This window comes from Castor canadensis, chromosome 14 (assembly GCF_047511655.1).
Source record: "Castor canadensis chromosome 14, mCasCan1.hap1v2, whole genome shotgun sequence".
Lineage (NCBI taxonomy): Eukaryota > Metazoa > Chordata > Mammalia > Rodentia > Castoridae > Castor > Castor canadensis.
The window spans coordinates 7,396,360-7,414,148 of NC_133399.1; the positions used below are offsets into that span (position 1 = coordinate 7,396,360).

At 35.6% G+C, this 17,789-nt stretch overlaps 1 protein-coding gene across 1 annotated transcript; it reads left to right on the plus strand.

Annotated features, from left to right (window-relative positions):
- The first annotated feature begins 3,936 nt into the window (after positions 1-3,936).
- On the plus strand, positions 3,937-4,905 carry LOC109678342 (olfactory receptor 7A10-like). Its single transcript, XM_020153942.2, has one exon. It carries the CDS (start codon positions 3,937-3,939, stop codon positions 4,903-4,905), a length of 969 nt encoding a protein of 322 aa, XP_020009531.2.
- Positions 4,906-17,789: the final 12,884 nt, after the last annotated feature.

Genomic DNA, 17,789 nt, shown 5'->3' on the forward strand with positions numbered 1-17,789 from the left:
ACAAAAGTTCATACACAAACTATGGGAGTATATATAAATGAAATCCTATTAATTTCTAATTTCAAGGATTTGTACATGAAATGGTCTGAATAGATCTTGCTGAATTTTTAAGCTACTTAAAAAAGCAAAACTAATGATTTTAGAAAAATATGAAGTATTGTAACAGTTATTCGTTTATATCATGAGATCACAGATTAATCCTTTGTTGAAGAAAATTTATCACACTACTTGGAGATATTAGGGACTCATCTCCACCACTATTAAGGATTTTTGGAGCCAAAGGACCTCGTTAAGATATATTCATCAGTCTTAGTTTTTGGAGAACAGTTCAAGTGAGTGTTTGGTGTCAAGAGATTAGATCTCTAGATGGAAGAAGACTTCTTGGAGAGGAGATAATAAATATTAACTCACCTGACTGCTAACCTGGTGTCCAGGGATTAGAGAATAAGAAAGAAAAATTATAGTGTGCAGAGTATTGCTCCATGGCAAAAAGATGTTCTCAGGACTGGAATAACAAGGGAGAAATCTGCCTAGTGAGCAGACACAGAGCTATAAATACTTCCTCTGCCACTAGCAACTGCTTGTGTGAGCCTTGGTCTGGAAGCAGCCTGGTAGTTTACTTTGGAGTTCGCATCCACTTAAAGACTGATGATTGAGGATTTCCTGCTGTCCTGACTATCAAAATAGCTTAAATTTCCTTTGTCAGCCAAAAAAGAATCTTTCTTTCCATGTAGAGACTCTCTCCATGAAGAAACCAGATCCTGGTGAGTTCAAGATCTCCACAGGAGTTGCAGGACTGCATCTGAGAGATGGAAATCAAGCACATTTACCTAAGGTCACCTGAGAGCCAGTGTTCCCCAGCTCAGAGCTGAGAGATAGCTGTGGCTGTTTGTATGATTAATTCCTGGTTATGTTTATTTTAAGTACTAGAAAGGGAAATGAACATTTGACTTGGAAATATAGGATCATCATTGACAGTGACATGATGAAAATAGAAGCTCAATTAGAAGAGGGACTGAGAGACTTACATTGGTATCAGTGTCAGTAGAATATGTGTTCAAGGACCTTTGTATTTGATCTGGTAAAAAAGAAAAGCAGTGAAATCCTTGTGGGAGGATACACATTTGTTATTTCTAAGATATCACACAATTATGGTTTTGTTATTTATCTTATACCCATATTCCACAGCTTTCAGCATTTCAGTTCAAGTTTCCAGTTTACTGTTTCTTTTACTTTATTTTTGTCCTGAATATTTAAGTTATATTTAGGGAAACAAGTTTATCTACTTCACTCTGAGTTTTTGGCTTATTCAAATGATTTGATCATCTAAACATTACATGTAGTTTTCTTGATGTTGTTCTAAACATATTGTTTACTTTAAAACTGAGATCTTTAATTTTTCTGATGTTCTGGTAATGTTCAGGGGTAAGGGTCACTGCCTGTTCTTCAAATAGACAGCTATTGATACCTCTTTTATTTCACATTTCAAACTTCTGCAAACTCACTAGAACTGAACCTTCCCATGTGTTAAATATCAATGTATACTGAGCTTTAATCACTGATTCACTCAACAAACAGTGATTGGGAATCAGGAACACATGCCACAAAATTTGTGGAACATTTTCATTATATTCTTTTATGTCTAAGTCTGCCAATTTAATTATTAGTATATGATAATAGCATTAAATTATTCATATTAAAATCACTTTTTACTTCTTCCACTTTCTTGGTGCTCTATTTAAATTTGGCTAATACAGCTTTTTCGAAATCATTAAATTTCACCTCTTGTACTTGAATGTTTCCCTTTTGCTTTAATTTCATTTTATTAGATGTTCAATTTCATACAACCGTTAAACACAGAAATGTGAACAAAGAAGTAGTCTCTGCTCATTTGGATCTGGCATCAGGATGCTGAGACTCAGCACAGTGTGGGGAAATGTGTGTGTGACTCAGTGTCCTCAGGGAGCACCACAGGCAGGATTCTATCCAGTGTGAAATGGGGAATTGCCATGGTGTGTGCAGAGGTTTCAGAGCATGTTCTGAGGAGGCCTTTGCATGTTATTTGAATCACAACCAAGATTGAAGTGTGCCCACTGAGTTTGTCCAAAAACCAGAAAACTAAAATCCCAGTAATAACAATCAAAAGATACCTCAGAAATAAATGGCAATTGGGATCTCCTGCATCTGCCCCAGTGCATAAATAACGATAGATATTTGTTTTTCTGTGTCTCACTAATTTACCAGAATGAAAAATAACAATTGCATTTCACGATGGCATTTATAAAGTTGATCTCAAATGCAGAGAGTGTACATATTGGTTGACAGAAACTGAGGAGGGGAAAGAAAGAATGGGAAAAGAATTAATAATGGGTAAAAAGATATGGTTTCATAGAAAAATATAATTTGGTGTTTGCTCCACAGTAGAGGGACTATAGTTTTCAATTCAATATTGGAGATTTAAAAATAGCTAGTAGGGAGAATTTTGAGTATGATAAGTTTTTAGATAATGGATATGCGAATTATCCTGATTTTTATCATTAAGCAATGCTTTTTGAAAAATCATGTGGTTGGCTACAGATAAGCTAATATGTACAATTATAATGTGTCAAAGTGCAATAAATCTAAAATTAATAAATTATTACTGCTTAAGGAAACATGTCTTCTAATATTTTACTTAAAATTGCCCAAATTAGTGAACTTCTTGGAATTTATATTTTATTTTTTCCCTTTGAGCTTGTTTGCTTTTTGTCAGTTTAGTCTATTTTGCAACAACCAAAAGGTATATCTTTTGACTTTTAAGAAATTTTGTTTAGATGTTTACCGTTTTTTCTATTCCCAACTGTGATATGGTTAGGGTTGGAATGCAGCCAGCAACAAGGAAGAATTTTTTTCTTTTTCTACCATCCCTCCAGGAACACCTGACTCTCTCTCTCTCTCTCTCTCTCTCTCTGTCTGTCTCTCTCTCTCTCCCTCTCTCTCTCTCTCTCTTCCTCTCTCTCTCTCTCTCATGAACCAATTGTTGTAAGATTTTTTAGTGCTAGAGATAGCCACAATGTCTTGCCTATGCTGTTTAAGCTGTCTACACAAAGCTACCCTTCCAACTCAATTTTTATGTTTCTTTGAAACAAGGGTAGAAATGGTGATGGTAAAATCTAGCCTCAAGGTTAATGGCTATGGAAATTTATATCATGGAATTTCTGGTTTCCAGTTCTTATGCTCTTCTGTAGACACAACAGCTTGCTTGGAATATTTTCCTTTTTCATAGTAAGACTGGGTGAGACATCACCTCTCAGCACCCTATTTTTTGCTATTCTTCTAGTCACAGTTGCTTCCTCGTGACCTCGCACAACAGAACCAAGAATCTTCCACAGGATCTTTGCATTGCAGCTCCTCCTACCTGGCACAGACTTTCCAGGTGAGTCTGCAACCCCTCCTTATGTTCCTGTGAACTTTCTACAAGAGTCACTAATCTGCTATTTCTAACTAAATATCCAGCAAAAAGTACCATTTCCAATGAAATTTCTCTTATATTTCCCATTTTCCTTCTAGGTTCCTAAATCTTCTAACATGTTAAGTAATGATTTCTTTACCTAATTGTATGTACTTTCATTTCTTTTTATATTTCCCCCTCATTCAATTTAAAAACATTTGTATATCGTAAGCATTAATCATTTCTTCCACAGTAGCTACAACATGATATGTCTAGGTTGTATTCCTCCAACATATGAAAAGTTAATGTTTTAAATTTTGGATACATTAACTCTTGATAAAACATCTGGAAAGGAATTCCCAATTGGAGATGGTAAGTGGATACAGAAGAGGTTAACAGATTCAAATACAAAAGTGTAGAATATACAGAAAGCATGCCTCTATGGTTAGTAGTGTATAGTTGCATCATGTCTCTTCCTTTTTCTTTTTGTTAGGAACATAAGCCATATGGATTTAGAGAACAACACTCATATATCAGTATTTCTGCTTCTGGGAATTTCAGAGGACCCCACAATCCAGCCAGTCCTCTTTGGACTGTTCCTGTCCATGTACCTGATCACTGTGCTTGGGAACCTGCTCATCATCATGGCCACCATCTCAGACTCCCACCTGCACACACCCATGTACTTCTTCCTCTCCAACTTATCCTTTGTGGACATCTGCTTCCCCTCCACCACTGTCCCAAAGATGCTGATAAACATCCAGATACAGACCAAGGTCATCACCTATGCAGACTGTATCACCCAAATGCTTTTTTTCACACTCTTTATAACATTGGACATCTTTCTGTTGACTGTGATGGCCTATGACCGCTGTGTGGCTATCTGTCACCCCCTGCATTACACAATCACCATGAATCCCAGGTTCTGTGTGCAGCTGCTCCAGGCATCCTGGATAGCAAGTGTCCCTAATTCCCTGATACATAGCTTACTAGTGCTGCGACTGTCCTTCTGTGCTCACTCGGAAATCCCACACTTTTTCTGTGAAGTTAATCAGGTGGTCCACTGTGCCTGTTCTGACACCTTTGTTAATGATCTGCTGATGTATTTTACATCTCTAATACTGGGTGGTGGTCCCTTTGCTGGCATTCTTTACTCATACGTTAAGATATTTACTTCTATTCATACAATCTCCTCAGCTCAGGGGAAGCATAAGGCATTTTCCACCTGTGCATCTCACCTCTCAGTTGTCTTCTTATTTTATTGCACAATCTTAGGTGTGTACCTTAGTTCTTCCACAAGCCAAGACTTATACTCAAGTGCAAGAGCCTCGGTGATGTACACAGTGGTCACCCCCATGCTGAATCCCTTCATCTACAGTCTGAGGAATAAGGATGTAAAGAGAGCTCTGAAAAGACTTTTTGAGAGAGAAATTATAAGCATGCCATTTGTGCTGAGACTAAACAAGTGCCCATGATGGCAGAACACATAGCTTCAGGGTCAGTCTGGGATGGTTTGGTCAGGTGGAGGAAGTAAAGCTTGTTGACTCTATTTTTTCTTAGTGTTTCTGGATCTCCTATATAAGCTTCTTTACAAAGTTAAAACAAAATCCACTTCAGTGCTTTTCCTGCTCTCTATAAAATCATCTCCATCTTATCTTTTCTCAAAGATTTTCCCCCTTTGTTTCAGAAATAATTGGAAATTCCCATTGATCACATAGGACATATTGTTAGGAATCATTTCATTTCAAATGACATACCACACTGAGTCATTTTCTTGTCTTTTACTAAAACAATGATAAGACATATTCTTTTGGCAAGCACTGCATTTGGGGACTCTGACTATTCATTGGATTTTATAGTAAAAATATCCAACACTATAATTTTTCCTTAGCATGTTCGTCAATCCTCCTTATGCTGTTTATCTTCACTTTGTGACAATGCAGTCTTTTTCATATTAGAAATTTTCATTGGTGCTAATTAAACTTGAATCTCACTTTGAAGATCATGTATCTCAGCTAGGTGTCCTCCATGGCTATCATAATTATGGGCAAAATAGCTCTCTATCATCTCCACTCCACAGGTATTGACTCTCCAGTCCTTCCCAGGTGTGTATATATATATATGTATACACACACACACACACACACACACACACACACACAACTATTACAGAAATGTTGACAGAATACAAATGCTTAACAGATGGTAGGTTGTGGGGCCCACACCTTGAGCCCCTCCATGAAAACTATTTCCCTTCCCAGTGGTTGCTGTCAAACCATAATCCTCCTGATCACTGCCTCCTGAGTAAGCATAACCCACCAATGCCTGGCTGCTTTCTTTTCTGTATGTGGCTTATTTCCCATAGCACAATGTCCTTAAATTCCATCCACTCTTTCACAAGTGACCAGATTTCGTTTGTTATTGGTGAATAATATTCCACCTCATGCACACACATAGACACATACACACATATATTATATATATTATATATATGTATATAGTGTGTATATCTATATGTATGTATAATCGTATAAATAATTAAACTTTATCCCTTCATCTCATGATAGGCATGCAGGTTGAATCTATGCCTTAGCTATTATGAATATTACAACAATTTACATGAATGATCAGGAGTATTTTTGGTCTTCTGATATGATTTCCTTGTTACCACTCTTCATATCTTATTTGTGATGTTGTGATGTTTTTCTCAATGTACATTTATGGAAGGTGAGCAAATGGAACATGGATCTCTCTGTGTCATTTCCTACCACTCCATATTAATCTGCAATTGTCTCACATAAAATGTTTATGAACTATTAAGTGGCCAAGTGAAATTTCAGAGTAGCTGTTTTCAGGAAGTTCACATTCTCACACATTTACATTTCCTCTTTATTTCTCAATTTCTTTTCACTTTCCCCCACATAATCACGTACTATCATAGCAAATCTGTGTTACTCAGTTTTCCTATTACTGTGACATGCATGTCAGGGAAAGAACTTATAAGAGGAAAGATTTATTTAGGATCATGGTTTTAGAAAGTCAGTCCTTGGTCAGCAGGATCATTTTATTATAGGCTGTGTGAGACAGAACGTATTGAAAATAAACTAAAACACAAAAGACTTAGTACATGGTTTAATTTGTTGAGTGTTTGCACAGTAAGCAGTAGGTCTTGAGTTAAATTCAGATACCAAAAATGTATAAATTTAAAAGAACAAAATGCAGACCTAATAATTGGAGATGTTGAAATTGCAATTAGTTTGCTCTTGGTGTGAGACAAATTACCCTAAACAATACCCATTTGTTAGCCTTGTCGTCTTAGATCTGAATTTCAGGCATGGCTTGGCTTGTTTATCTGGTCTGGTCTCACAAAAGCAAAATCAAACCACAGGTCTGAATGTGTTCTCATCTGGAGCTCAGGACGTCCTCAAGACATATTCAGGTCCTGTGCAGAATTCAGTATTTGTGATAATCTAAATGAAGTCCCATCATCTTGCTGGTTGTTAGACAAAGGTCACTGTCAGCACTGAATGCTGTCCTCAGAATCTGGCCATATGGGCCTCTCACATCATGGCAGCACAGAGCTTCACATCCAGCAATATAATCACCATTGTCAGAACCATTCCTTAACATTGCTGGGTCATTCCATAACTCTGACCCATTAAGCTTCTGTATGGCTGCCTGTACCTTTTACCACACTTCAACACTTTGTGGATTTTCCTATTACTCCATATTCTTATTCCTCCACTAGTCTGATTCATTTTACCAGCATTTCTCATTTTTCCCAGCATACCACTTCTGTATTCATTAAGTGAAGAAACATCTACTGAACATCTCTGGATTCCAAGTTCATAGCCCATGCTCTCGCTGAATTTCCATTCTGTATGAAAGGCACATTTCTATCTCCTCTAACATTCACATGTTTGGATCTTCACATCCATTGGGCACAAATGGACTGAGCCCCATTTGTGATCTTAAAATAAAATTCACAGAAGTTCCAACCACAAAACACAGCATTTTGTATAAATTAAATGAGAGAATTCTTATTAGTTACAAATTTTAGGGATTTGCACATGAAATGGTCTGAATAGACCTTTCTGAATTTTCAAGATATGTAAAAATACACGACCAATTGTTTTGGAAAACTATTAAGTGTTGTATCACTTACTCTTTTATATTATGGGATCACAGATAACTCCCTTGCTGAATAAAACTTAGTTAAATCTTTGAAGATATTAGGGACTGTGTCCCCATCACTTTATGGGGCCAAGTGACCAAGTCAAGATGGTTTCATCAGTCTTAGATTTTGGAGAACACTTAAAGTGAGTGGTTGGTGTCAGGAGATTAGATCTCTAGATGGAAGAAGAGTTCATGGAGATCACATCATAAAAATCAATTCACTTGACATTTAGCCTTGTATCCTCAGAACAGAGAAGGAGAAAGAAAAATTGCAGTCTTCAGAATAATGTCCCATGTCTTGATGTTCTCAAGACTAGAGTATCAAGAGGGAAGTTTGCCTCTCGAATAGACACACTAAGCTCTAAATACCTCCCCTGCCATTGTCTTCTGCCTATGTGAGCCCTTGTCTGGATGGATCTTATATTAAGTTATACTTAATGTAAAATGTCTATATTCTTAAGTCTGAGATTTTTGGCTTATTCAAAGCTTTTGACCATCTATATTACATATAGTTTTCTCTTTGGAATCTAAAACACATCGTTTACTTCAGAGTCCTCATCTGTTTGGGGATAATGCTTGAGGACTTCCTGTTGTCCTGTCTGTCAACTTAACTTGAGTTTCCATTGCCAGACAGGGAGGAATCTGTACTTCAATGTAGAAACACTTCATCCAGAAAACCCACCCAGGAGAGTCCAAGATTCCCCAACATGTTGTCCAGCTGCATCTGGAAGAAGGAAGACAGGTACATTTACTTCAGGTCACCCAAGAACAAATGCAGCCCAGGCCAGAAATGAGAGATGGCTGTGGCAGTTTGCTTGTTTGTTTGATTAATTCATTGATGTGTTTGTTAGCCATGCTAGAAAGGGAAGTGAGCATTGATCTCAGCAATGCAGAGTCACTGTTGACAATGAAATGATAGCAATGCAAGCCCAGTATGAAGAGGGACTGAAAGGTTTAAAGTGGATTCAGTGTCATTAGAACATGTGCCAAGAACCTTTGTATTCAATCAGGTGGAAAAGAAAAACAGTGTTACCCATAGAAGGTTATAAATTTGTTTTTCTGAGCTCGAGCACCATTTTGGTTTTCTTATTAATTTCCTGTACCCATATTTGACAGCTAATCAGCAATGTCACTGCAGTTTCTAGTTTATTGTATCTCTTACTCACTTTATGTTATTAAAATTAAATTATGCTTAATATAACACATCTATATTCTTAAGTCTGAGAATTTTGGTGTATTCAATTTTTTGACATCTACATTATATGTAGTTTTCTTTTTTATTCTTAAACACATTGTTTGCTTTAATGCTGAGGTATTTATTTTTTCTGATATTCTAGTAACATACAAGGATGAGGACCACTAAATGTTGTTCAAATAGAGAGGCATTGATTGCAGTGTTTGCTTTACATTTCAATCTTCTACAACCCAATTAAAATATAACCGATCATGTGTCAAATGTCAGTATACCCTGAGTTATAATTCCTGAATCACTCAACAAACAGTGACCTAGCCTTGGCTACATAATATAAAATTTGAATGAATTTTTCAATATATTCTTTTATGCTTAGGTCTGCCAATTTAATTATTAAATCATGATGATAGCATTAAATTATTGGTATTAAATATTTTCTTTCACTTTTTATGCCCTGTTTAATTATAGCTAGTAGAACTGTTTTGAAACTATTAAATTTCACTTCTCATATATTAATATTTCTCTTTTCCTTGAATTTTATTTTATTATATGCACACTTACATATGATTGTGAACACAGAAATGTGAACAAAGATGTGACATTTCTGCTCATTTGAACCTTGCATCGTGATGTTGAGACTGAGAACAATGTTGGAAATGTGTGTGTGATGCAGTGTCTTCTAGGAGCAGCCACAGGAAGGATTCTATTCGGTGTGAAGGGAAGGAATTGTCATGATGTGTGCAGAGTTTAAAGAATTTGTTCTGAGGAGCTCTTGCATTTTGGTTGAATCCACAAGCAAGTCTAAAGTGTGCTCATTGGATTTGGCCAAACAGCTGAAAGCTGAAATCCCAGCAGTAACAAAGAAAAGATGCCACAGAAGGAATAGGGATAGAGATCTCTCATATTTGCTCTTGTCCATAACCACATTAGCTATTTGGTTATCTGTGTCTGGCTGTATAACAAGAATGAGAAATAACAATTTGGTTTTGCATGTGGGATCTAAAAAGTTGATCTCACCGACACAGAGTGTAGAATATTGGTAACTAGTGACTAGTTCTTAAACCTTTTATTTGAGATAATTTCAGATTAACATGCAGTGATTAAAAATGACACTGAGAGATCCATGTCCCCTCTGTTCAGTTTCCACAACTGTTCATGAAGAAAAAATATGACCCAATATCAAAACAGAATATGAACCCTAGTAACAAGGAATTCGCACAAGGAGACCAAAAAGGCATGAGCCTATCATTTTAATTGTTGCAATATTTATAATAACTAAGATTTGGAATCAAATCTCATGCCTATCAGGAAACAAAAGGGATAAAGTATAAGTATGTATATATATACATATATAAAAATATACATATACAGTGTATATGTATGTATATATACAATGCATATCCAATATATACGTGTTTGTATGTGTGTGTGTGTGTGTGTGTGTGCATGAGGTGGAATATTATTCAAACATAACCAAAGAAATCTTGTCACTTGTGACATCATGTATGAAATTTAAGGAGATTTCCTGGGGAAAATAAACTACATACAGAAAGAAGAGTACCAAATGTTGTCTGCCTTATGTAATGAAATAAGTAACGTGCATGGTTGAATCATGATTACCAGAAGCTGTGAAGACAGTGGAGACTTTGGATAAAGGGAGGTTGGACTTGATCAGGACACACTGTAAGCATCAGTGGAAATAACACACTGAAACTCCTTCATAGAAATGATTAAAGCACATTAATCTAAAATAAAACGCAACAAAACATTTCATTAGCTTAACAATCCCGATCGGTGCCCTCTTGCCACCATATACATTTTCCCTCCTTTCTCAGTGTCTCACACCACATAGCACCATCTGTTCTTCATTTGTATACTGTCGCCGGTTCCGAAATGTTATCTAGAGTCAAATATTGACCTTGACAGAATTGTGAGGCCAATATATCTGGGGGGAATAGACAGATATTTTGCCCATTAACTATGATAAGCAGGGAATACAACTTTTCTGAAAGACTCATGATTCTAGAAGTGATATTCAAATTTTATCAGCAGCTATGAAATCTCTAATATGATTAAGATTACATTCTCAAGAAGTGAAGGTAAAATATTGACACAATGAGGTTTGATGAACTATTAAATCCAGTAAATAGCAGAAGTCCTTAAATGTAGTTTTGCCAAAGGAGTATGGATTATGACTATTGTAGTGCAATAAAAGAAAATTATTCCATGTGACATGTCATTTAAAATGAAGAAATTAGTGAAAATTATTTGATCTGTTAGAATTTCCACATATTTCTGACTCAAAGAGGGAAAATCAATGGGAAAAAATAAAAGGGAGAGCATTTATACAGACCAGAAAGAGTAACAAAGAATAGGACCTACATTAAAAAAAAGAGTGAAAAAGTGAATTCTGTTGTAATCTTGTAGAGAAGCTACAATCAGACAGCCAGAAAAACTAAGAAAAAAAACAGAAACAACAATCTTTTCTTCCACCATCTGACCAATCCATCCCAGTCTGCCCCTGAGGCTTTGAGTTCTGCAATCACAGGCAATTACTTTGTCCCAGTACAATTGGCACTTTTATAATTTCTGTCTCAAAAACTGTTTTCATAGATCTCTTTGTATCTTTATTTCTCAAACTGTAGATGAAGGGATTCAGCATGGGGGTGACCACAGTGTACATCACAGAGGTTCTTGCACTTCAGTAGAAGTTTTTGCTTGTTGCAGAACTAAGGTACAAACCTAAGCTTGTGCAATAAGGAGATGACTGGAAGGTGAGATGCACAGATGGAAAATGCCTTATACTTCCCTGATCTGAGGAGATTGTACTAATAGAGGAAAATATCTCAAAGTAAGAGTAAAGAATGCTGGCAAAGGAACTACCACCCAGTATTAGAGATGTAAAATACATCACCAGATCAATTAACAAAGGTGTGACAATTGGCACAGTAGATCACCTGATTAACTTCACAGAAAAAGTGTGGAGTTCCTAAGTGACCATAGAAGGACAGTAATAGTACCATCATGCTATGTATTAGGGAATTCAGGACGCTCACCATCCAGGACACCTGAATTAGCAGTACACAGAGCCCAGGATTCATGATGACTATGTAGCGCATGGGTTCATAGTTGGCCACAAAGCAGTCATAGGCCATCATGTTCAGCCAAAGGATGTCCAATGTTATTATAAAGAATATATAGAAAAGCATATGCTATACAGCCTCCATAGGTGATGACCTTGCTCATCTGGATAGTCACCAGCATCCTTGATACGGTGATGGAGGTTAAACAGATGTCCATAAAGGACAGTGGGAGAGGAAGAAGTACATGAGTGTATGCAGGCAGGAGGCTGACATGGTGAGAGGATCATGAGCAGATTCCCAAGCACAGTGAGCATCACGTGCAGCAACAGTCCAAAGAGGACAGGCTGCAACCGGGAGTCCTCTGAAATCCCCAGAAGTAAGAATTCTGCTATTTGTGTGTTGTTCTCTGGATTCATGCGGTTGATACGTCTTACAAAATGAGAAAAAGAAAAAAGGTATGACACAATTATTCAACACTAAGTTGTGAAACATACTGCCATGTACATTCTACACTTGAGATACGAATGTGTAATTTTGACATATGAATCTTTCTCCGCTAGGAAATACCCTTACATTCTCTGACTTAGAATTCTTCTCTATACTCTCTTTTCCAAGTGGTCAAGTATTCAAAACTTTTAAACACTATTTTTCTACATTGGAAGAATGTAGTGTAGATATAATCATCTTGAAGGCACTGTTGAAAATTTGATTGATCTGAACAAAGTTAAATGTTTTTAAATCCAACAAGAGAGAAATTATAAAAAGAAACTAAACCAAATGGAGTTAGATGAAGGAATTATTATTTCACTTTTTAGAAAATTTAGAAACTTTGAGGAACAAGGAAGATATAAGAAATGACACTTCACTGACTGTTAGCCAAGACCAGCAGATTAGTGACTCTTGGAAAGACAACCCAGGAAGACAAGGAGGGAGTGCAGAGTCATCTGCAGGAGTCTGTGCCAGATTGGAAGAACAGTTATGCAAAGGTCCTACAAAAGGTACCTGATCCAGATGCTCAAGGTCAAGAGGAAGTAAATATAACTAAAAGAACAACCAAAAAAAGGTGAAGGCAGGTTGGTCAAAGAATAAAGAGACTTTTTGCTGCTGAACTTTCAAGACACAAGGATTCTGTCTGTCCAGATACTGCTGCACTTATATTTTAAGGGAGAGAGAGAGACAGAGAGACAAGAGAGAATGACTAGAGAGATAGACATATGCAGAGAAAATGACAGAGAAGAATATTAAATTCTGTTAGTAGGGAAAAGTTCTAATATGGTCAAGTGGTCCCAGAAAGTTTGTAATGGAAAGAAAGCAACCTTGTTACTGGCTGTTTTCCAACTAAACCCATGTCACATTGGGGTTTAGCAAAATCTCAGAAAAGAAAATAACCAAAATTCTCAAAAGTCAAAGTGACAGATTTTGGGTGTTGTGACAAAGACTGGACTGACTGATAACAAGGAGCTCAGGGAGAAAAAATAAAATATAAATTTCAAAAAATTCATAAAATTTGGGCAATTTTACATAAAATATTAGAAGACATGCTTCCTAAATTGTTGATAATTATTAGGCTTACATTTACATTTATTTTGCTTTAATTGACATTTTATCATTGTATATGTGTATACATCTATGGGAAAGCATGTGATATTTCAATAAATTAACATTGTTTAATGATAAAATCAGGATGATTTGCATATGCATTACCAAAACAGTTATCTTTTTTTTGTTCTGAGTATATTCAAAATTCTACCTTCTAGCTATTTTAAAATATAAAATACATTATTATCATGTATAACCACTCTACTGTGGAACCGACCCCAAAATGTATTTATCCTATTTAACTTTAACTTTTAAACCATTGATCAGTGTTCCCCCAAACTTGTCCTCCCATCCTCAGTCTCTAGGTGCCAGTATTTTATACTCTGTCTGAGATCAATCATTTAGTTTACATAGGAAAAAAAAACAATGGTTATTTATCATTCATGTAAAGTACCCAGACACAGATAACAAAATATCTATTGTTTTTTAATAACAAGGGCAGATGTGAGAGACCTCTATCCCCATTTCCTTCTGTGGTGTCTTTTCTTTGTTATTACTGAGATTTCAGTTTTCAGTTGTTTGGACAAATCCAATGAGCACATTCTAGTCTTACTTGTGGTTTCACCAACACTCATAGGTACCTAAGAACAAATTCTGTAAACTCTGCACACACTGTGACAATTCCTCCCTTTCACTCTGAATCAAATCCTGCCTGTGTCATCTCCTTGGGGACGTTGCATCACACATACATTTTCTATACTGTGCTCAGAATCAATATCTTGATGCAAGGTCTGAATGATGAGAGACTTCACCTCTTGTTCACATTTCTATGTTCACAATCGTATGTAAGTGTGACTACAATAAACTAAAATTCAAGCAAAATTCAAATGTTAAAATTCAAAAATTGAAATTGAGTGGCTTCAAAACAGTTCTATCAGTCATAATTAAATATGGCATGAAGAAATTGAGAGAAGATATTTAACACCAAGTATTTATGCTATCATCATGGGTTAAAATTAAATTGGCAGACCTAGACATAATAGAATATAATTAAAAATGTTGCTAATTTTTGTGTCATGTAGCTGATGCCCAGTCACTGTTTGTTGAGTGATTCAGGAATTACAGCTCAGTGCACACTGACATTTACAAATGGCAAGGTTGTAATTTGCAACCTTGGAAGAGAATGAAATATAAAGCAAATGCTGCTATCAATCACTGTCTATTTGAAGAAATATAGTGGAACCCAACCCTGTATATCAGAACATCAGAAAAATTCAGGATATTAGCATTAAAGTAAACATTGTGTTTTAGATTAACATAAAGAAAACTACATATAAAGATGTGGATCGACAAGCCACTTGAATAAGCCAAAACTCAGACTTAAGAAAATAGATATGTTTCACCAAATGTAATTTAACAATCAAGGGGAAAAAAGGAGGTAAGAGAAACAGTGATCTGGAAACTTGCGCTGAAATGCTGATGACTGTGGAATATAGGCAAAAGAGAATAATAAGTAAGCTCAGTATTGTACACTGCGGTCACGTCCATGCTGAAACCATTCATCCACAGCCTGAGGAATAAATATAAGGAGTGCTCTGAAAAAACTTTTTGAGATAGAAAGTGTAAATGTCCCAATGGTGCTGAGACTGAAAATAGCACATGCTTGCAAATTATGGGCCACACTGGGATGGGTTTTCAGATGCTGGATGTGAAGCTTGTGCAATTTATTTCTAGAGTTTCTGGATCTCTGATTTTAGCTTCTCTACCACATTTAAATCCACACTTTCCTTCATTGTAATGTCTACTCTATATGACTTCAAATCATCTCCATTTTATCATTTCCCAGTTTTCTCACCGTGTTTCCCTCTTTGAGTCAGAAATATGTGAATATGCCAATTTATCAACTATGGTTTATTTTTAGGAATTATTTCATTTCAAATGGCATATATCACACTGAATAATTTTTTTCTCATACTAACATTGTTCTAAACCATACATGTTTGGGCAAAACTGAGTTTGGTAACTTACATCATTTATGAGATTTTATATTGAAAAATTTGAGACTAGTTTTCCACTTTCATTTTCATCATTCCTTATGTGTCACTTCCTTAAAATCCCTTCCTGACAATGTACCCTTTATGATATTAGTGTTTTCCTAGATGCTGATTAAATTTTAACCTCATTTTTATGATCTTGCATCTAATTCTACATGATGTCTTTGAGAGCATATGTTAGTTATGGCCAAATAAGTGTCCAGCCTCCCAGAAGTATCTGCTTCTCCAGTGGATATGTCATATTTTACACAGCATCAATGAAATGCTGCCCATATACAAATGATGACCAGATCATGGGATATGAGAGTTAGGGTTTAGGTGAGGGAGCATAAGAAAGAGTAATTAAGTATGGTAAATATGATCAAAGTACAATATATGTATGTAAGAAAATATCACAATGAAACTCCCATCTTGTATAACTAATATATGGTAATAAAAATAAAATAAATAATCCCTATGTTTACACCTGTGATGTGTGAATAAATAAAACCTGAATTTGTTCCAGTCACTGTTTTGGTTGGCTTTCTATTATGTGCAGCTGTATGTCATCCACATTTTGATACACTTTCACTGACATTTTAGAATTTTGGTAACATGTCTTATATATAAAAGTTCTGCACAGGGACCCCAAGTGGGTCTCTTCCCAATATGATAAGATTTCATTTTTAATGGATAATCAATATTCCAGGGTATATATACATCACATTAATTGTATCCATTAATCATTTGATGGTCAGCTAGTTTTTCTTCACCTCTTAAAATATAATATATTATTGTAAGTTATATAAATTATATTATCATAATATATTATATTGTATTTCATTATATAACTATGCTATAATTATATACTATACTATACTATATTATATAGTTACAAATATCACTGCAACAAATGGTACTAATGCATGTTATATTAAATGAAATGAATCATGCTCAGAAAGGGAAACACTGCATTCTCATTCATATGTAGAAGATAAAAACTCCAATATCATAGAAGTACAGAGCAAAATATTGGTTTGAAGGAGCTGGGAATTGTAGGTGGAGATGGAGATAGAGTTGGTGATTATATATCACAATACAGTGTAGTCATAATTTGTGGTGTTCCATAGCAGTGTAAGGTTACTAGAGTCAATAATAACATATTTCAAAGTAGCTGGAATAAAAGGATTTTAATGTTCTCCACACAAAAAATAATAAATATTTGAAAGGATGGATATGTTAATTGTGCTGATTTGGTTATTATATACTGTATACACACATGACAATATCACATACCATCAATATGCGTTAATTAGAAGTATTAAGACAGAATAAAGGATACATTACCATGTGTACTTTGTAACAAATTAGTTATAGAGTATTCTTATTCTTTGATGTAAGTTGCATATAAACAAATGCATTAACAAATTTGATGACTTCCAAAGGAGACTAACTCAGAAAAATTTCCCCAAAATTGCCATAAGAGCCTGAAGAAGGAAATGAATATCTATTTTTTAACATTCTTTATTCACATGCATTAATATTACAAGGGATTTCATTGTGATTATTCCAAAGATGTGAACAGTGTACCTTGGACAAATTTATCATTTATTACATTAATCCCATTTTTTCCTATCCCCTTTTTTTAGCGTGTTTGGTGGGATATGGTCTTTTGTTCTGCATAAGTGAAGGCTTCGTGTCATGAAACCTGCCTGGAATTTAAAAGGACACAGCAGAGATCCTTGGGAATCAACTGTGACATCCCTGCTCCAAACCCTAATTTCCTCCAGGAACTTCACTTCTCCTCAACCATCCTACTCAGGACACTTATGTTGGAACTTACCTACATCAATTCCCCCTCCCATGTGTGGTTTTTGTCTACTTGCATTTCAGATGCTACTCCTGTGAGGAGCTCTTCTGTCTTGTCCCATAAAATCCCATCACCATTGATTATATCAAAAAGAAAGTGCATCAGGTACAAGGGATGTGAAATTTCTCTGGTCTGTCAAATACTGACTAGACTTAACGAAAATGTATCTATGAAGTATCTGGAAGGAATGAAGATGAGTTTCTTCTAAGCCTTGCTGGAGGCAAGGGGCACAGAAGGAATATTTGCTTTGGTTGGGAGAAAGTTGGCCTCCTGGAAGAGAATTTCTATAACTGTGAATAAAACTATATAAGTAAGCTACCCATACCATTGATTTTTTCCAAGGTTCAGCTGACCTTGGATCAAATATATTTAAAATTTTTTTATATCAGTGATGTTCAGATATAATTTAAAGTATAGAGTAGAAAGAGTACCAGCTGTGTGAAATACAACCACATTTTGCATAAGG